This window comes from Cariama cristata, unplaced genomic scaffold, assembly GCF_000690535.1.
Source record: "Cariama cristata isolate BGI_N322 unplaced genomic scaffold, ASM69053v1 scaffold19654, whole genome shotgun sequence".
Taxonomy (NCBI): Eukaryota; Metazoa; Chordata; class Aves; order Cariamiformes; family Cariamidae; genus Cariama; species Cariama cristata.
Window position 1 is genome coordinate 10 of NW_009611473.1, and position 21,503 is coordinate 21,512.

The 21,503-nt window shown below is 44.8% G+C and overlaps 1 protein-coding gene across 1 annotated transcript; it reads left to right on the top strand.

The window, feature by feature from the left end:
• Window positions 1–684: 684 nt before the first annotated feature.
• On the top strand, window positions 685–21,251 carry SLX4 (SLX4 structure-specific endonuclease subunit; the record flags this gene model as incomplete). The annotated part of the gene is given in 14 exon segments (XM_009698281.1): window positions 685–948; window positions 1,768–1,822; window positions 1,824–1,937; window positions 3,609–3,824; window positions 4,810–5,024; window positions 6,132–6,445; window positions 7,960–8,242; window positions 9,643–9,731; window positions 12,897–13,043; window positions 14,741–14,910; window positions 15,752–18,213; window positions 19,449–19,551; window positions 19,792–20,274; window positions 20,888–21,251. Coding segments are annotated over 14 exon segments (5,279 nt in total), but the record flags the coding sequence as incomplete, so codon positions are not given.
• Window positions 21,252–21,503: the final 252 nt, after the last annotated feature.

Here is a 21,503-nt window from a genome sequence, read left to right on the forward strand (position 1 = left end):
TGTAACACTGCATGGGGTAAATGATAAATAAGCTCAACCAGCAAAAGGATTATTTTGTACCTGTCCTTGTCCTGATCACCCTTTCTTAAGTATGTGTTGCTGACTGCACTCGGAGACAAGATGCTGGGCTGGTGAGATCTTTGGTCCCATCTTGCATGGTCCCCATAGCCACAGGACACCTCAAGCAGAGCAGTGGTATGCTGAGGTGTTAGTCTGGCATTGGCTCTGCCTCCTGCTTGTTACTGTCTGTCTTTGGCAACTCTGGGTTCCTTCAGCTCAGAACCTGAAAGTTTGAGCCACAGGTAGGGTTTGGAGATCAGAGCGAAGAACAGCAGGAACTACAGGACATTCTGCAGTGGGAATGTTGGGGAGAGTAGGGCTGTAGGGCTACCTTGCTTGTTCTTGCTAGTGACCTTCAGGCAAGGGCTTAATTTTCTTTCCTCTAAAAGGGATATAGAGATATCTGAACTCCACTGTAGCACGGAAGCCTGATACTGTTGTTATCAAGTATAAAGTCATGTAATAGCTAAACAAATTGTTCATTTCTTCCTCTAAAACTGGCTGTTGCAAAACTGAGCCTGGCTGAGGCTGCTTTTGGGGAAGGCTTCCCAGCAGCTCTCTGGGCAGCTCAGCTATGTGTTTAAAACAGACTGGTAAAAGCTCTGGTGTTTTCTCTCCCTCTAGTAAATACTCTGAGTGGCTGTTCCCAGACTACATTATCCTTCCATCCTGCTACACAGCCAGGGACCTGCTCTTCACCCACCTCAAAGATACCATCGCTTGCAGGGTCGAAGGTGCGCATAGCAGAGCTGGTAGTGGAGAGAATGCAGCAGTTCAAGAGAGTGGCACCCGAGCAGCTAAAACACAGCATAGATGATAGTTTGCCAAAGTCTGTAGCCAATGGGGATTTCCCTGATGAAAGCCAGGAGCAGAACCCACCAGAGAACGGTATGTTTCTCCTGTTAGTTCTTGTACGTGCAGAAAGAGTACTGTGGGCTGGTGAGAATGGTTGCATGAGAAGCAGTCCAGATTCCTGGGCTTTGTTCCCAGCTCGCCTAGTGGCTCAGAGTGCAGCACTGAATAAATCACTCCAGATCACTGAGAAAACTTGCTTTCTCTATTGTTAAAGGACTATCTGTACTTTTTTCCCAGCTATTCTCTAAGGCTGAATTAACCTTATGTTAGATTCTGAAGGGATAATTGTCTTATTGGAAACAGGTTGAAATTCCAACAGGATCAGTGAACTTTGTCATTCCTCCCTTGGGACAGCGTTAGGTACCTGTTAGGTAAATATGACTCTTGGGTAGCCCCCATCTTTGGTAGATCTCCAAGCACTCTGTAAGGTAATATGTTCTACACAGATTAATTGAATTCACAGCAACTTTACTCTGGTTTAGTTCTTTATAAGTCAAGGCCCTGTTGGTTCTGTATGGACATGAAAATCTGCTGTGTTTTAATATGTAATGTATAAGATTCCATGTTCTCCCCAGAACTTTAGCCAAAACCTACCCTTTGGCTCTAACATGTGATGTACTGTGAACAAATTGCCACCTCCTGCTCCTCGGTTGGTGCAGTCCTGTAGCATTTAAAGAGTGCAGTTTGTACATTTTCTTGTGAGAGATCAGATGTGAAGACGCAAGAGAAAGATTGCGATTAATTTTTATGTGTCTAGTTTAATAAACTAATAATGACAATTATAACGGCTCCACACCTTTCATACAGGATTCTTAGTTTTCTATCTTAGATCATCTCTCCCTTCTTTGCCAGGTACCCACCATCTTCCGTCCATGGAACATGACGGTGCTCTGGCTTTGGCTCTTCAAAACCAAAGAGGAAGCTCTGGCAAGCCTGGAGGATGCAGGCTTATTTTTTTGTCAGATCTGCCAGAAGGATCTTTCAGCCATGAACACAACGCGCCGAGAGCAGCATGTTAACAGGTGAAAGACCAGCACGATGTATCCTTTCCGCATCCTCTCCCCGTTAACCTCATAGACTGCTCACTCAGCTTAGCCGTTAAAGAACATGGTAGCAGGGGAATTGACCTTTATGGCATGAATTAACGAGTTGTTTTGGTCTCAAAGCAGAGGCTGGTTGTCTTGCCCTGCAGAGCTTCTGCATGTGTGTGGTAAGGCCAATGCTGCTTTCGTTGGTAGCGTGGCAGAGGAGCTGCGATTGTAAAGGGGCTGTCAAAATTAATAATGACCTACTACTGCAGATTTTGAGATCTGCTGATTTCAGCCAACAAAGTAATGTTTGCTCCATTTTGCTAAAAATTGTTCGGGTAAGGACCTCTAGTATGTCACTGCATATCTGAGCCATTTGCTGAGGGAAAGGTGATACTAGTCAGAAAGACAACTAAATTAAAATTACTGCCCTTAACGTAACAGTTTCCTTAGTGGTAAATATCAAGTACTGTTAATGTATTATGTACAGATAGCTCTTTGTAAATTGGAAGTCTGTGCTTCTGTGTTGAGAAAGTATCAGAAACAGCACATTTAAATGATTGTAATTTCATAATTCAAGCACTTTCAGAAGGAGTGATTTAATTTGTCCAGTCCTACATCCCGTTATTGAGTGACTCACATTCATTAGGATTGTCTGCACCTGCAGCTTTAGAGGTGTTATTGCTGTTTCTCTTTTCAGATATTTACTGCTGCTTGAGAGGACAGAGGTTGTAAAACAGCAACAGTGTGTCAGAAATGCTTTTTGGAAATTAAGTCTACTTTCTGAACTATTAGGCATGTAATCATATGATGAGGTTACAAGGTTATATTAGCAATGGATTTTTTGATAGCAGTCTTCATCACAAGAGGTAAAGCTGTAGATGGACAGATGCACTGGCAAACTAGTAATCACCAGTCCTAGTATATCAGATGAATGGTCTCTTAACACAGCCCTGCGTGGGTAGGTAGTGTCTGTCATTACCTAATCAGGGAGTGATTTTTATAATAGGTACTGCAGATCCAGGATTTCACATCCTGAATCTCTTTGGAGAGGACAGAAAAAGAGTGATTAAAAATTTTTTACATAGTTTTGGCCTACCAGAAATTATTAGGAGTTCATCATCCTGTACTCTTTGAGTGCAGTGTTAATTTCAACTGCTCTCTTTTCTATGGCATGAAACACTGTCCTTGTCAAGTGAGATATCGGACTTGAAAGCGCTTACGTTCTTGACACTGCGTGTGGTCATGCCTACAAAAGTAGTAAGAAGGACAAGAAGTAGTCATGTTTCAGGTGAGGAAGACTTACCATTTCTCTAGTAAGGTGATTCTTTTTTTAACAGTGGTTTGTAAGTTAGCTGGAATATTAGATTGAATGCAGAAAGAGGGATTAGGTGGTGGACAAGCGGTGAAGTTAAAGAAGGTTATTACCTGCACTTGCTTTTGAGCAACATGTTTTTAATATGCCTCTGAGGCCGTAATCACCATGTACCTGTTTCATGTCATATTCATCACAGTGGTGGGCACATAGTTCTTGTTTCTTTAGGGGATGTTTCTGGCTGTTACAGATATTAGAGATGATTGTGCTTCCTTTTCTTTAATATGGTTTAAATCTTAGCGTGTACAGTTTTAAAGTCTTCAGAGGTAAGCTTTGCCATCATCTCACAGGTGTCTGGATGAGATGGAAGAAGCACAGATGTCATCCTCCAGCAAACCACTGGTCCCTGAATGTCCCATCTGCGGGAAGCAGTTCCAAACCCCACAGAGCCGAGTCAGTCACTTGAAACGCTGTGCTGTTGAGATGGATGTTCCTCCTAAGATGCTTCTTCAGGCGGTGCAGTTGCAGGTGTCCACGCTTGGCGATGCACCTCTTCAGCGTCCCAAGTAAGCTGGTAAAAATAAAAGACGCTGGTTATTTTCTTTGGCCTGAAAGACATTGAACCTGTGCTCCTGGGATGAATGGTAGAAGCAAGGCAGATTGACACGCTGGGTGGGCCCCAAGTCCAAAGAAGGTCAGGTAGAGCCACGACCCAGTACCACATGAGGAGAATGTGGTAGGTAGTTGGAGAAATCATCTTGCTTTCCTTCAGAAGCGGTCAGATATTGGATGACTTTAAAAGTCAGCATGCAGGAGCAAAATGGGGAGTAAATGATCTTACACTGGTTTGTCAGAATTATTTGTGCTCTATGAGGCAATTATGCAGTAAAGCTGAATGGCGTGTTTGAGCTTATTAAGCAAACCACATAGTACGAGTATGCAGTCTCTCCTGAGCATCTGCCCTGCCAATACCTCAGCTATTCAGCTTGTGGCTGTACTGGATATATGTGCTTTATACCCCAAGCCAAAGAGGAAACAGACGTGGTGTTTTGAAATGCGTTCAGTACAGAACTACATCTGCTGTCTTGGATTTGAGCAGAATCTTCAGAGTACAGCAAGTGGTGCCTGACTGAATTTGTAGAAGGGCTCATAAGTCCCTTTTTGCTGAGGAAGGACCATTGCCTGTTCCCTGTGGAAGAAGAAGAGTAGGAAAGCATTTTCTGGTGATCTTGTTTTTGCCCTGCTTCAACTTGTTTTTTCCCCTTTGGTACAAAAAAGCATTCAAGGTAGAGATAACAGATGCTTATATCAGTGCTGTGGTCTTGTGCTTACCTTTTCAAAATAAGACTTTCTCTAAATTGCTCTGAATTCCATGGATTATAAGAAATCCTTTGCTCTCTGCTAGGGAGAAAGGTACTGAATGGTTTTTCATTATCCTTGCTATGGGAATCTCTCTGAGCAAGTAGAGCAGCTGGTCTGGAGTGCTCAGTGTTTCTTGTCTCTGATCCAGTCACATTAACGTGGGCTTCCTGCTGCATTCTTGTATTTCAGCAATCAACCAAGCAGGTCAAAGCGAAAAGGTTCTTCCAAAGAGGACTCAGAGAAAATGCAGAAGAGGGCCAAAATGGAGACTAAGGATGAAGATTTGCTGGTTGCTATGGCAATGTCACGCTCTCTGTTGGAGCAAGAAAAGCAGGAACAAGCAAAATCAGTTACAAATGTGAAACCCGTGGCTGCTTTGCCAATCAAATGGAAGCCAGGATCAGGTATGTGTTAAAGCGAGTTAGTGCCAAAGGCTGTGATATTGGAGGAGTAATGTGACACAGCCTGCTCTTCACTAAAACTTTCCTGTTGGATACAGGAGGGGTGTCAGCCCTGTTCCTGCTTTATTTAAGCTGTCAGAGCTTCAGCAATATGCGGTATCCACACACAGTCAGGAAGGGCTGCAGGATGTCCATGGGTTTTAGTGAAATCCTTTAGGAATCTCATGCTTTTTTTCACCGATTGATCGTTTTGAATCTGTAAAGTATTCTTAAGATAAGCTGTTGTTTTTTGTAAACTGTGGAAGTGAAAAGAAAGAACATGAAAAGATTATTGTTATTTCTCCTGCAGTAGATTTTTTCCTATTCATCCTGCTGCAACCTGGATTAATGCAGCTTTTTCAGCCTTATCTCTTGTCTCTGTTTTCTTTCGGTAGTGGACATATGGGTATACGGCATGCTGTTGAGCATGTGCTTCGCTATTTCAGTGTGCAGAAAGGTTTAGAAAAGAAGATAACTGCCAGGGGAGAGCATTGAATGCTGTATAGAGGGGAAACTGCACTCTTCATGACCCTGCTCAGGTCTCCTCCTGCCAATAAGTACTCCCAGTTGGATTTGGGGTTGGGCATTACTAAGGCAAAGGTAGTAAGACACTGGATTTCCAAATGAAAGCTGCTCAGTGTTTGTGTGAGCTGTGGTTTGATATCGTCAGTGACCAAGACACAAGAAAAGGAGTCCTTCATGGATTTGTTGTTTTTCTCTCCCTTTTTTCTGAAGCACTGCTGTACAGGCACCGTTCCATGGGTCTGGGAAGTAGACTGCATGGGTATCAGTTGCTTCCCTAATGATCAGATTTTTGTAGAGATATGACAGCTCCCAACAGGCAGCAGAGCAGTGCGAGCAGGAGTCAGTCTTTTCTGGAGTTCATTTCTCCCATAAGGGTGATGTCAGTCTTCGGACTACCTGCGGAAGTCTGAGGAGTTGTGTTCAGCTTGTGGCTGCCTGTTGGTCACCACTGACTACAGCACTTGAAGGAGCTGGCACATTGAGCTCCTCTGCCCTGTGTGTTCAGCTGTTTATTTATTTGGGTTCCTCTTCCTTTTCTTTTTAAAGAGAAAAAACGGCGTAAAAGAGGCCCAACTGCACCTCCACCATTACTGCTTCAGGATCCAGAGAAGGCCCGCAAAAGGATCCAAGAGCGAGTAGCTATGCTGCTTGCAGAAGAGATGGAATTCCCTCCCACCCCTCAGCTTCCCACTAGTAGGATTTTGGAGGATAAATCTGGGAAAGCAACCTGGCTCTTGCCTTTGTCCAAAGACAAGAAGTGCTTTTTATGGAATATCAGTGCTCTGACAGGACCCTATGACCCTGAGTCATTCTACACTGCTGCGTTAACCCCTCCAATTGTGCCTTGGAAACCTGTGCAGGTGGGATGCTCTTTTGTCCTTGCTCTGATATTTGTGTGCCCTAGTTCACTTGCCATGTAACCCTTCTGTTTCCTCATTTGCTATTTAAATGAGTGATCTCCTGCCTCTGCATACTCACTGCTCATCCCCTGTTGTCCCCTGGTCTTACACAGTTAGGTTTTATGATCTTGAACTTTCATGTCTCACTTTTGGAGAGGAGACCAAGGCTTACATTACCATGCTATTCCTTGATCTGTCAGAAAATAAAACTGATGGGAACAAGAGAGTACTGAGTAAAGGGATCCCATCCTGCTCATTTTGCCACTAGCTTGTCTGTGTTTACAGCAGCCTGACTTGTTTTCCTTCTTGGCACTTTGATTGATTCTAGTATCAGCTTTGCCCGTGTATTGCACTTGGCAAGTATCTGGGTGAAAAGTTTAAACTGAAGACTGACGCTTGTCTTGCACAGAGGAGAAGGTGGGAGTGCCTAGGGTTGTAAAGCGAAGCGTTTGCTCTTCAGGCTTTCCCTGTGCACCCCACTGCCTCTTGATGCATATGAGCTTTGATCCAGTTTTCAGTTCCACTGTTTCGTTCTGTTTTTCACCTAGATCTCCTGCCTCTTTCAGTGCTCTGTATTTTTATACAAACTGCCTACAGAAATAGACAAAGCTCTTTTAGTCTCTCATCTTATCACATATTTGCTCTCCAAGAAGAAGGATATCACTTCTCTTCCTTCCCTCATTCTTTCCTTGAAGAATTATTTGGTGCTTCTGTTCAAAAACTACTGGGCGTATATAGGTGCTTTATGTAATACTTCTTCTCTAGTCTAAGCCCAGAGTTTTTCACTGGCTTATTGCAGGCTAAGGCTGTAGGGACTCCATTCTATGAAGATTTTTGACCTTGCATTCAAGCCAAAAACTGCCAGAGAAGTTTAAAAATAAAAGGTAGGAAGGCCTTTAAAATCATGGCAAGAACGTCTTTTCTCTCCGATTCTTTCCATTCACAGAAATGGCTAAACCATTTTTATTTAGAAATAAACAAACAAAACTATTTTTATTAGGAAACAGAGACCAAACCTGGAAAATATCGGCTCCAAGGTGAAAGTTTGGTTTAGTTACAAGTAACTGCAAAAGCATTTCGGAGCTCAGAACAGAAGCACCTGGAGAGCTTCAGCTGTGACTGTTGCCAGGCGCTCAATCTATAATGAAATACTTAGATGTTGGAGTGGGAGCATTTCCACCATCCTTTTTCCCTGCTTGGCAATTGCCTGCACAGACACGCTCCTGGAGAAACCACCTTTTCTGCATTTTCTGTTGTAGTTTCGTTTCTTCTGTTCAGAGCTGTCTTAACTCTGGAGAGTCCTTCGTAAAACTGCAGAGAGCCTTTGCCTCAGAAGCCCCTGTACCTGGGGAATGCTCTGTAATCCTTTACTAGATGTTTCAAAAGTATCAAGTAGAGACTGTGCTCTGAGCTCTGCAAATACATAGAATGAGACTGAATTTATCGGTGTCTTTTTTCCCTCCTCTTTTGATCAGAATCATAAGCCAGAGAACCTTCTGCCATCGGTGGAATCTGATCAGTCAAAAGTATCCCAGCAAATTCAGCCTGACCTCAGTTCTCATGAGCCCACTTGCACAGAGGTTGGAGGCCAAAGTTCTGGTGAATCCAAGTCAGGCCCTGAAGGAGATGGGCAGTTTTTATCTCACAGCCAGAAGGATGTTCAGACCCTGCAGGACCTAGTTGAGTTGGCCAGGGAAGGACTTACCCTTACTCAGTGGAACCTTGATGTTGACCATGTTCAGGCAGCGAAGCAGCCAGGTAAGTTTTGGCAGCTTTGTGAGCCCTGTCCCTCGTCCCTTCAGCTACACAGAGCCTGACTTACGCTGTGCTAAGTGAGGAGAGCCATGACAGCACCCACAGGAATTTGATGTTGATCCAAGAGGTGATATCATGGGGGGACACTTCTACAGTGAGCTTTAGATACAATCAAGCTGACGTTTCTGAAATGATTCATAAATCCCAGCATTTAAGAGAACTCCTGGACAGCAGGTACTAAATTTTATTTTAAAATTCCCTCAAGGATATCAAGTATTTTCTGCCAAGACGGAGGCCGGACATGTTCAACAGCTGGGACAAAATCCTCATCCCTGCTATTTGGACAGTCTTTCTGTTATGGGCAGTGTCTTGTCAGGTCTTGAGACAATTGGATGAGAGAGATGTGCAAGAGGGATGCTTTTATGTTGGTACATCGATTACACAAACCTGAAGTTTATCTGTACCTGTACAGGGTTGAAAAAATACAACACTTAGAATTCCTCTGTGGGCAGCTCTCTAATGTCCCCAGTCATAGTTGCGTGTGGTGCACAACTGCAAATTTCAAGGTCACTGATATCCCTTAAAATGGCCTGGCTGTTCAGCAGAATGTGCTGTGTGTCTCCTATTCGCCTGTGAAAGAGAACATGGTTGCTAAGTTCACCTGTCTGCATTTTCACTTGGGTATAATGTTCCTCGCTTTCCCAAAAACAAATGATTCCTGGTCCTATAAAACTACTCCTGGGATTTCAGTGAAGATATAGCTTCCTGGGTGAGGGAAATAATTTCCACGCATGAATGTATCTTGTGTGTGTAAATGAGACCAGGTGGAGAAAAACCACTGTGCAGACACTAACCCACCAGAACCCACTTCTGAAGACAAATTCTTTCTGTTGCTCTGCATCCTGTTCTGTGCACTCTGTAGACTACCACAGGGCTCAGGCTGTGCGAAACAGATTTCACTGGCTGCCTCTGAGCACTAAGGCCCACGGCATTTTGTCTAGGTTGAAATGCAGATCTAAGATACATTCTGCTAGGATGAGACCGTGGCATGTCCCATCCTGCTCTGTGTCATAGTTTTTTTTTCCAACTGGAGGAAAACTGAGACGTGAAAGCAGAGAAGCATGCTGCACTCCGCAGTTCCTCCATCTGGATGATGATGGCACGCACAGATCTGCAGTAGATTGGTGCTACTCATGGCTGAATGGTACCTGGGTACCCACAGCCTGTCACAGCCCAGAGCCGAACCCTCCAGTAAAGGCATGAGGGAGAGGCTGAGCCCAACTCAGGCTGCTTATAGCAGCTGTCTCAGGGAGCTGTCACGGCAAGGATCCTGTGAGGAGTTCTTACATCACTCTTTCTCACAAAGAAGTTGTATGTGATTTGTGATGTGCATTTTCTTTGAGGAGAACAACTGACTTCCAGTGATATTCCACGTAGTGGCTTTGTGTCCCCATCCAAAGAGAAGAGCCTCCAGACGAGCAGCTGTAAAAGAGTAAGGACAACCCTTTTTTTCCACTTTTTTGGTATTTGTTTATCACTGTAAAAAAGAAGCTATTGCATTTGTGCAATTCATAGAAGTATGGAATATTTCCCATTCCTTTCCATAGAAACAAAGAGGTGCTTAAGGTTCACAGTCACTCGGGAATCCTCACGAGCACCGGTGAGATCAGCACACATGGTGATATTTCATTGATGCCCACAAGCAGGCCTGTGGATTTTTCAGTACTTGTCCTACCTGGTGAGAGAGATGATTTAAAATGTCTGGTAACATAAGGCCAATCTGTGCATAGTTTATATGAAGAGAACCACATTAAAGAGTTACGTTATAGCACTAGGAGTATTTGGGGGTAGGAACTAGGGTTGCAGCTGCACCACGTTAGGCAGTTCGCTGCTTTAATGCCTGGGCTATCCAAGAGAAAATTGGCTGCAGCCCAGGAGAGACAGAGCTGCCTGCCGCTTCCTCCAGACTCACACACCCAGCTACTTTGGGTGGTTCTGAATGGAGCTGTTCCTCCTCTGTCACCTTTCTCGCCACACCATGCCTTGCAGTGGAAGAGAGAATTCTTGCAAAGACCAGCTGACTTGCACTAAATTCTCTCATCTGGCATAAAAGCCTGGTAGATGGTGTGGAATGCTGTGAGGTCCATGGAAGATGAGCACTTTTTTGCTGCTAATGTGAGCTTTTAAAAGGTTTACTATAGAAAATCCTCAATTGTGGGAACACATATTGGAGGATCTAGCTTGAAAATCAATGTGCTCTCTGTGGTGATTAGGTGAAGAATACAGGCTAGTAAGTCACAGCTGATTTTTTTATCAAGCCAGTAGTGTTCTGTAGGTCACATCTTACCCCAGATGCACTGGTGGATATGTAATCCCCCAGGGATGGATAATCAGTTTTCTTCAATTGAAGTGCATATAAAGAAACCCTAATTCATCTTCTTACCAGGGTCATCCACTTTATCTGGTGAACCTTATCATCTTTGGTTTGATAATAATTAATCATGCCATGAAAGCTAGTAGATTTTGATGACAGATAAGTTTTGATGCCTTGAGAAAGCACTTTCATATTGTGCTAATAGAATTAAGAGACTTCTAAAAGGAGACAATTCTGTGAGGTGGGAATCTACTAAACTTGAGCATCCCAGCAACTTGTTACAGAAACTCAAGATATACTTTGGGGGTATTAACAAAAAAAAAATCCTTAGCGGGGAAAAAACCGTCTTGTTTTATAAGCTTCTGAGTCAATTAAACCAGAGGCCATTAGCAATACAGAAACTGTTCTGATACTGTTGTTGAAACTCAGTTGCTGCCAGCAAAACCAGTATAATAATTTTTTCAGATTTAGTTTGATTCCGTGATAGTTTTCCTGAGCAAATGAAGTGTTGCTGAAGAGTTGGATTACCAGTGGGAGAGATTTGTGCTTTATATGAGCATAGGCAGAGCATAACCATGTAGAGCAAATACATCCATTGCATTGGTAACACATCCCCCTACCCATACTTAAGACCCTTGTCACACATGTGGATTCCAGTCTAGCTGGCCTTCTCAGCAGGAGAGAGTGTTCTGGTGTGTTCTCCGACAGGAGCGCATGCCTGCTCAGAGCTGTATTCAGACCAGTCTGTTTGCTTTGCACAGAGAATGGTGTAGCTAGGAGGTTTCTAGCCTTATTTAATTTCCCCATTCCCAATTCATAATTTTAGCATCAGCAGGAGAGCTGTTCTGGGCTTGCTGCCTGGAACGTAGCATCAGGAGTCTGTGTTTGCTGGCTTCCTGAGGTACTGTCTTGCAGGTATCCTACCTGCCAAGAATAAGAAAGCAAGAAACATCAGATTAGTTTCCAGACTGAGCTTCCTGTCTTCCCCTTGGAGATCAGTCCACACCACTGCCATGACATGCAGAGCCTTCTCTAGGCCACCTATGAAGGCCTGGAAGAAGTGTTTTGGTGTGTGCTGCTGTTCTGGTGCTAATTAGTGTTGGCTGCCCGCAAACACATGCTGGAGCGAGTAGAAATGTTGGGTTTCCACAGTTCACTGCTAATGTAGAAACCTGCTAATAAAATAAAGAGCTGTGTTGTTCCAGGTGGAACTGCATCTCATGCAGATGTTCACTGGAATAAAACTTGCAGTTCCTCAACTCTGCAGTAGGTTTGAAAAGCACAAGGTCAATGATTAGTGTGTTAACTGTAAACTGGTTTCCACTTGCAGTCAGACAGCCTCTCAACCGTGAGCCGAGGGTATTTCACACTTCTCTGAAGCACTGGCCACCTCCAGAGCCGCAACACTTGCCTAGAGGGATCTGAGTCTTTAGAAGATTGCCTGGGGTGGGTTCATACTGGGAGCAGCTCCAGAGCAGAAATGGAGTGTTCATCATTGCTGTCTTTGGCAGCATGCCCCAGGCCTGACCTTACCATCACCAATAACCATTCGCAGGTAGCTCAGCCAACAAGCCCTCCCCAAAATTCCAGCAAGGGGTTCTAGAACGATAATAGAAATTATGTTTCTTTTTTATAATTGAGTGGAATTTTCAAAAGGAGTTTCAGTAACAAGCACATAAGTTCCTTTGAACTAGACACTTACATTAGTTTTATTCTATGTGTGCCCCTTGTTGCAGAGCTGCTCTTCTCAGCTGTCATTGCCAGACAGTGGATGAGAGAAGAAAGGCTCATTACCCCATCCCTGAGTCATCTTCTTTCCTCTTACTCTAATTATAGTGAATTGAGTTCAAGTCCGTCAAAGTGGAAATTACAGTTTCCTAAAAATGTGGTGGAAGGCAGTAGATCAAGAGGCCAGCTGTAGGCAGTGGCTAGACCACATCAGGAAATGGTGTGGTGAAGATCTGAGGGTGATAATGTGCTGTAACGCGAGGCAGCACAAGTACAGTGAAATACAACACGACTGCGCTTTCTTCACAATTGCCTGACTGTGAAAAATTGGAGGAAAACAAAGCCAGAAATGTCTGTTAGACTTGTCTGCTTATTTGTCTTATGGAAGACCTGAAGTTGATAATGCTGATGATTATCTTCAGGAGGCAGTGTATCCAGACTGGGGCCCACAGTACAGCAATGATGATAAACTGGGTTATTCCCTTCTTATTTTTCAGGGAAGTGTTTGACAGCTGTAATGTAACCTTCTGTCTTCGCGTTTCTTCTGTGTTCTAGTCCTCTCTCAGGTTGCTGGCTGAAGATTTCAGTGCGATGGTCAACAACCCCCACTTAAGTGATGTCCAGTTCCAGGTGGACTGTGGGGATGTCCTTTATGCCCACATGTTTGTGTTGTATGCACGGTGTCCACAGGCTGTTCAAATTGTAAGTGCTGCTGACATACTTTACTCCTCTGCTTCGGGAAATCCCAGACTTTGTAACACCTACAATCAATTAGTGCCTCTGGACCTGCAATGGGTTTTCAGCTTAGGAAACCAGAATCCTGACAAAGTGGTGGGAAATTTGGTACTTTACCTGAGGTGACTATAGGAAGGCAAGGATCCTTTCTTGCATTCTGCCCGTAAGCAATGGAGGAAGCTTCTTAAGTGCTTTTTGCCCTTGAATTTTTGTACCTGTGCCAGTGCAAACTGCCTTGTCCATCTTGTGTGTCCTGCCTGTCACCCAGGCTGGGAAGCTTGAGTGTGGAGTAGAAGGATTCTGGGAAGTACTTCAAAGAGCCTACACAGGAGTTTTGTTACTCTCACAGTTGCTTTGGAGGTAGCTTTTTGCTACCTTTTTGTGCTTTTTGCAAGGCTAGTGAGCTAGTTCTTATGTTCCCAGAAGCATTTTGGGTTCAGTAGTTCCCAGCCTGCTCCTGTGCAGCCTCCTGTCGGGACAGTGAAAGGCTGGGAGCCTAACATTTGAACTCTGCTCTTTCACAGGGCTACCGCTGGTTCATACAGCCAGCTCCCTAACAAAGGGAGCTCTCTTTAAAGCTGCGCTTTTGGAAAGTTTAGGTTTATCCTCATGCATCTTGGCAGTAGTTTCCACCCAAGGTGACTCAGGCCATTTCTAAGGGGTCCATGAAAGTTTGGGGAGGGGAAGCAAGTTCATACATACAGCAATCTTAATACGAATTTTTTAAGGGATCTTCATAACTATTGGCAAGTGTGTGTGTGCCTGCAAATCAAAGGACTATAAAAACCATTGGGTTAGCTATGTTCTCTTATTATTTTCCTGCAACTCTGGCTTCAGCATTCCCGTCCACTGTTTTCATGGGCAGGAATCATTTATGTGGGTAGAGTTGTGGGATTGGCCCTATGCTGTATTTCTGATGCGTGCAGAGGGTTGTTTTCCTCTAAGTCCCCACCTGCAGAGCAGCATTTCATGGTTAATTTCTGTATAGGTGAGGGAGCGCTTTTCTTTGTTGAAGATTTTGGGTAACAAGGAAGCAGTAATTAATCAGAGATGACTTCGGAGCTTGTGTTTTCTGTTGCATGGCATCCGCTGACTTTGGCGAGAGTTTCAGATAGCACAATACGTGTTTTGGCTGCAAAGGAAGTGAGAGATGAACTGGAGATGCATTTTCACCAAAACCTGAGATCAAGCTGGACCCACACAGAATAATGGTCCAGTTCAGTTGAGTAGCATTTTGTATGGTGTTTCTTTTCCTGTGAGATTCCAGAACTAGAGTTTTGGCAGTGCATCAAGGGTAGATAAATTCAAAACAGATCAGACGAAGCTCGCTTGTAGAGAGGTGTAGATAACTCTGGAAATTGTGCTCTGGGAAGTAATTTGATTCCAGAACTGACTGGAGAACACTAAGACCATCTTTTACATGTGTGACTAAAACGAGTAGTTAAACTTCATCAAAGCTAACAGGCGTAGGGTCAGGAAGGAAATGGTCTGTTCCATGTGAAGCTTTGCATAACTGGTCATCTTGGCCTCCCTCTGAGGCATCGGGTCCTGGTCCCAGGGTACGACTTTGGTGAATGAAAAGTGTAAGCTGATAGGAACAAGAACATTGGTGTTGCTGTTCCTTTACTAGCAAACAGACTTTGTTTGCTTTCTTCTTACCCCAGGTTCACAGCCAAGGGTTCTTAGTGGAGGAGGATGGGAATGCGCAGACACGGCGTGTGCTGCTGAGTGACGTGACAGGGGAGGCGGTGTGTGCATTCCTGCGATACCTTTATGCTGCTGATGCTGACATCCCTGCTGAGGTGCTGCCCCAGGTGGGGGCTCTGGCTTCCAGGTTTGTATTGTGAGCATGTTTTGGATCCCCTCATGCTTTCAGCCACATAGACCCCAACCTGATATCTTCCATTGCAGTTTTAGTGGTTTACAAATTCCATAGTCCTCTGCTTACATCTTAAATGCACATACGAACATCCTACACTCATCTTTTCCATGAGTGTCTCTTCAGGTTGTATCTGTGTGATTTTCTATGTTGAGTGTAGACTTAGCAGACTTTTGCCAAGAGTTTTGTCTCGGGATGTTTATTGACAGCTGATGTTGACAATGATGAGCATATCTTCTATATGTGATTCTCAAAGCATTGCAGTAGCGATGCACTTAATCTGAACAACACTTGCAGAATGTATTGGGTGCTTGGAACTGTAATGTGTTGTGTCAGCCGTGCTCTCGGTCGTGATCCTAGGCGTGCGCTAAGTAAAGAGCTTGAAATAGGAGCAGTTGCTGAGATACAGGGGGAAAATGGATGGGTCTTGCCAAAAAGTATTTACAGAGGTGCCCTGTCACTCCAAAAATCCATGGAGCTTGCACATGACAGACATTATCCAGCCCCAGCCATTCCATGGGGCTCTCACCAGTGCAAATGGCAAAGAGGTTTTAGTGTAGTCATATAGCTGTTTAGTCTCAAACATAAAAAAGGAAGAGTGAGCCTGATGCTTTCATGTGAGTAACACCTGGAAAGTGGAATTCCAAATTTTAGGAGTATCCTGGATCTTGTACATCTTAGGAAACCAACATCCTCATGCAAGTTCTTTACAAGGCTCACAAGAGTGATCAGGCAGCCAAATGGTGAAGAAATACTGGAGGAGGAAAATACTAACATTACTATTATATCCTTGCAGGTTCAATGTGAGGGAACTGATGGCAAAGTGTGAAAACAACACTGGAGAGAGTCAGGTGTCTTCTGGAGTGGATTCAGAAGATGATCTTATCTCTGTGAGGGATGACAAAGATTGTGAGGACAGAGCTGAGAACTTCCAAGACCTTTTGAAGTCAGTGTGGGTGGGTGAGGATGAGGAAGAAGTGGCTATGCTGAACCCTGAATGCCAGAAGGAAGATGACAACGGGGTGGGTGAACAGGAGCTGGAAGAAATCTATGAGTTTGCTGCAACTCAGCGAAGGATGGTTCAAGGTGAAACAGAGGTGAGCGAGGGAACAGACTGCAGCATCTGCAGTGATACTGAGGCAGCCCAAGGTACAAACCAGCGAACTGAGGAGGAAGAGGTAAAGAGATCTGAATCTGCTTCAATAAGCAACAGCTTCAAAGATTTGAGGGATGACAATGATGTGGAAAGATCTAAATGTGACTCGTCTGCACAAGAAGAGAAAATGCAGACTATAAATAGGTGCAAGAGCGTGAATGATCCACAGACGACTTTTGTGCCTCACCACAGTGAACTTCAGAAATGGGACGTTGCATCCCATGGTGCCACTGCTAATGAAGGAGAGACTGTTAGGAGATGTGAAAGTGTGAAGGATTCCAAGTCATCTCAGGTCTCACATGATGAGGCAGATCACTGTGAAAAACCGTTTCCTAGCTTCCACAGTGATACTAATGTAGCTGAAAGTTATGAACGCTTGTTTTCTGCAACTCAGAGAGATATCTGTGAGCCTTCCCCAATGAAAGACGTTATCAAGGAATCAGGAAAGGCTCCTAGTGAAAACCATGTTGATGTTGATGATTCAGCTCTGTACAGCAAGTCACCAAAAGACCTCTCTCCACGAAGGAATGGTTTTTATGGGAGTCCTCCTCCCAAACCATATGTGCCCCTTTTTCCTGCTCTTGGCTCTTCACCTGCATCTCCAAAATCAGAGAGAAAGTTTGCCAGAGAACATGTGTCAAGACCAAAGCAAAACGAAAAGGAAAAATCATTCCCTTCTGATGAAATACACTTTCAGAAAGCCAGCGAGCTGGATACTACTTCAAGAAACGAGGACACAATTTCTCCAGCAGAGCTTCCCCACACTGATTTAAACAAGCATACGTATGTCCCCGTGTTGTCATCACTCGTCATCAGAACTCAGGATACTGCAGCTCAGGGGAACAAAGAGGGTGATGTCATTGTTTTATCATCTGAAGATGAAATGGAGTTACAACAAGACAGGAAGTTGCCCGAGTCAGGCTCTGATCTGACCAAAATGGAAATCCCTGGGCAACTGAAATGTACAAATGTAGAGCAAGGTCCTGAGATACCAAAACCTGAACATAACTCATCAGTCACCGAAACAGAGCAGAGAACAAGCCAGATCTCATGTGGCATTACAGATACAGTGCATATAAGTAATGATGTAAAGATGTCCACCGAATTGCCTCTCAGCAGACAAGCAGATGCTTGTATAGAGAGCAAACAGAGTCCAAACCTGAGCCCTGAAAAAAGGCTCGGTCATGAAATGTCTTCAGGTACAGATAGCTCCTGGTTAGTGCCAGACACACCGGTTCTGAGCAAAAGCAGAAGTTCCTCAACACAGACTCAGGTCACAAGTATTAATTCTTTAAAGACTCCGGGATCTAAACTCAGCACAAAGAACTTGGCAACAGGTAATAGTAACCATGAAATGACTGGAAATTTGATAAAAGTTCGCGAAACAACATTGTCGGACAAACATTTGCCTATGGAGAATTCAGTCAGTGAAAGAAGCCCTTCCAGCAGCCCAGCAGCAGGATCATTTTCCAAGAACTTCCCACCAGTTTCTCCAGTGGATCCAGTTCTCCTCTCCCCTGGCCACACCAATGTAAAAAGCAAATGTGCCAAGATCTCATTTTTATCCCAGCCTGTGCCTCTGTGCCATGAGCAGTCATTGGAAGATAAAAGAAATATCAGTGTGGTTGAGGTAGAGGACAGCGAAAAGGAAATAAGTCTGCCTTCTTTAAGTAGTAGCGTCTTGCTTTGTGATGAGCCCCCAATCCCCGTTAATGACTGCTGGCATGTTGAATACGTGTCACCAGTCAAAGGTAACAGCCAGGACTCCAACCAGCTCAGCCATGCAAAGACCAGCACTGCCAGCAGCCCCAGACCCAGCTCTTGGCATGACCAGTGGGAGAGTCCAGTCTATGTGCAGGAAATTAAGGGCAGTACCCCTCTTCGAGGAAGTCCTGTTGGCAGAACAACTTTGCTCTGTCTTGAGAAGAGTCCTATTGAGGCATGTTCATCAGTGGGCAGTAGACCGAGTTACTTGAACTCCAAAATCTGGGATGACTGGAATGGACAAGAAGAGGAAGATGAATTTCCAGAGCTCCTTCCTCTGTCTCAAAGGTTGTCAGCTGCAGCAGGTGCCCGACAGACAGATCCTGTAAAGACTCCTGGTGAGAGTTTGTATTGGTACTAGATTTATTGGACTAGGTTAAATTGTTTTCATTTTAAGTGGTCATCTCACCTGTGATTCACTTCATACATTGAAAGGGTCTTTTGGCCTTCTGATCTGAAGTGGTTGTCAGGGCCAGGCACAAAGAAGGTACAGACATCTTCTGATACAGGAGAGAGCATATCTAAATGTGGGATTCCTGGAGCATAGCCACTTGTATTTCATTCACACTGGTTCTTTGACAGTGATGGTACTCCTTGCAGAAGCTACAGGTACCTGTGGGAAAAAAAAATGACCAAAACAGAACAAAAAAACAGCCTTCAGCTTGCACACCAGTGGATATTTGTTCCCTGTAGTAGTGGGTGCTCTGTACAGTCTTGCTTTTCACGCGTTCATGAAGCGATGCTTGTGCTAGCATACACAACGACACCAGGTAAGCAACACAGTGGTGCAGGCACAGAGGGTTTCTGTGTGTTGAGGCTAGCTGGGGGTCCGTGCCCACCCCTGTCCGCGGGTGGGTGTCCTGCATGCTTTCCTGCAAAGCTCTGCTGATGCACTGCTGTCTTCCGCTGCCTTCTGTTTGCTAGTTCTCGGCCCTTGCAACAGACCTCTGCATGCCTGGCACATATCCTTGCGTGGTTCCTTCCATCTAAGGCCAGTAATCAATCTCATAGTATCTAATTAAATATATTATTAATTATGCAATACTAAGTGATTAGTTTAACGGGTGTTTAGAACATGATGTGTGAGATTGGCTGTGCTTCACAGTATCAGTAAATTGGTATCATTAAATCAGTATCTAACTCAGGACCCCAGAAGCTTAACTTGCTCAGTTTTTTCTGCATCAAGTTCCTATTATGACATTTCCTTCCTGGGAGAAGAACGACTTTACAGAATTCAGTAAACATGTTCTTTTAACTGCCTTGTAAATGCTGCCTCTTCCAACCAAGCCCTGAATGGGCTTCATATTCAGATGTGATATATGTCTTAATTTAAGCTGTTTTCTGATTTAAAGTCAATAAAAACCAAGTATCCCAGTGTAGGGGAAAAAAAAAAGTGTTGACTGTTCTGTCCAATATGAAGCTGAGTAATAATTAAAAGAGCTTGTAGGAAAGTAGTGCTACTTAAATAATTATTATATAATATTAGAATATCTGCCACTAAAAGGGGAAGATACCAGCCATTTTAAGCCCTTTCTGTACTAATTCTGATCATGGTAATTTCATTCTGCTGCAGAACCTTCCTGTCAGGAGAACGACAAGCCTCCCAGCACTCCAGTGACACCAATGCCAGCTTACTCCATCATGGAGACCCCACAGCTGAAGAAGGAGTTGAGCAGGTTAGCGTTACCTCCACGAGTACATCTCTTTGTAAGCAGAATCTTGCTGGCAGATAGTGTGAAAGAAAGCTCCTGGGCTGAAAGTGAAACCATGGTGAAGCTCCAGTTCTGGAGCTTTTTTGAGGTCATGTCACACTTTTCCAGCTGACCGCTGGACTTCCTGGTCTGAGCCTCTTCCTGAGCTGTAGCAGTGCAAGGTGCAGCGTTATCTAAACCTAAGCTCTCACCTTTCTCTATCAGATTTGGAGTCCGTGCTCTCCCAAAACGCCAGATGGTGTTGAAGCTGAAGGAGATATTCCAGTATACTCACCAGGATGTGGACTCTGACTTTGAGGATGAAATCCCATCTTCCCAGCCTCCCCTGCAGAAGTCCCCAGCCAAACGCTCTAGGCAGTCAAAGGCAGACCGGACTGCAGGTGGAAAACGTGCCAATGCCTCGAGGGCTGTGGGCAAAAAGAAGCAGGTTGCTACGGCTTCTTCAGTGCTCCCTGTGGGGAGGGCTGATGTTGACCTTGTTGGATCCCGTGAAACAGGCTGTGCAGCACCCAAGAAGGGAACTAAAATGACACATCACCCAGAAGGAGCCAAAGAGCAGAAAAGGTCGTCTGTATCTCCGGAGAGATGGTCTCTGGCAGCTGATGGTGAGGAACCAATGCTCTTAGCGTCGCAGGAGTCTGCAGTTTCTTCAGTGGATGGAAGTGACATCTCTTTTGATTCACAGAGGTAAGGCAACAAATACTAATCAAAACAGTCAATGGTGCCAGACAGAGGTGAGCTAGGAATGTGTCAAACAGAGGTGAGTGTCCATGTGGCCTGCACTGGCCCTGCCACCTCCTTGGGCATGTCATTTGAAGGTCAACACACTCCTACAAAAGAAACAGGCTTTGGTTTTTTAGTCTAATTCCCAGTGAACTGTTCTCAGAACACAAAAGTGCTTGTGGCTGCATGTGGGCAAGGCCTAAATCTGGTGTGCCTGGTCTCTGCAAGTTAGAGTGACAAAGAGCACTCAGTGTTGACTGAGAACCTGCAGCTAGAGTGGGGAGAGGACAGCACAGCACTGCTTGGCAGAGGCGCAGCAGTAGGTGCTCTGGGTCAGAAGCAAGGAATGCCAGAAAGCTCCAGGGCTGGGTGAGTAGGACCAGCGCTGTCATGGCTGGGATGAGGAAGTTTGCAGAACACATGCCGTGTTCTGCTTCACTCATCTTTGTGAGTGCCAGTATTGGAGATGTGATCCTATAGTCACGGGAGCTGGCCACCAGGGGTTTGGGGAGCTCTGGTCCTGTCCTTGATGGCCTGTTCTTTCCTTGATGTCTGGTCTACTTGATCTTGCTTTTAGTTCTTTTGTGAATGGATTTGAAGCCTGTGCTTTTGCATCTGAGGAGGAGGAGGAAGAGGAGCTTCCAGCATCTCAGGCAGCAGCTCGGGAAGAAGCTAAGCTGGAGGCAGTAAGGTGCTACATCCGTTCAAACGCAGCCCTGTACCACAAGATTCTCTTTTATGAGCCAATTGAGTTGGCTGAGCTGCACACAGAGCTGAAACAGAATGGCATTAAAATTTCCAAGGCAAAGCTGCTGGACTTTTTAGATGCTCACTGTATCACATTTACCACAGCCGGAGCCCGGAAAGAGAAGGAACAGAGAAGACAGGGGAACAAAAAACAGAGGAGACGATACTAAATGGAGCCCACTCCTCCATCGTGAACATTTTGTACGTGGAGGCCTTCCTGATAAGCTGGAAACCCCGTTCCAGGCTGGTGCTAGCAGTGGTGCTGTGGTCGGTGGGTGCGCTGCTCCTCCTTGTGGCCTGCTCTCCAGATGACAGGCTGGAGAATGGGTCTGAGCTGAGCTCCCCTTCCCAGCCCTCTGCTCCGAATTGCACAGGCTCCTCCAGTTGCTGTCCTGCCTTCAGCACACAGGTCATCTGGAGCCTCTTTCCCCCCCTAGTTTTCCTCC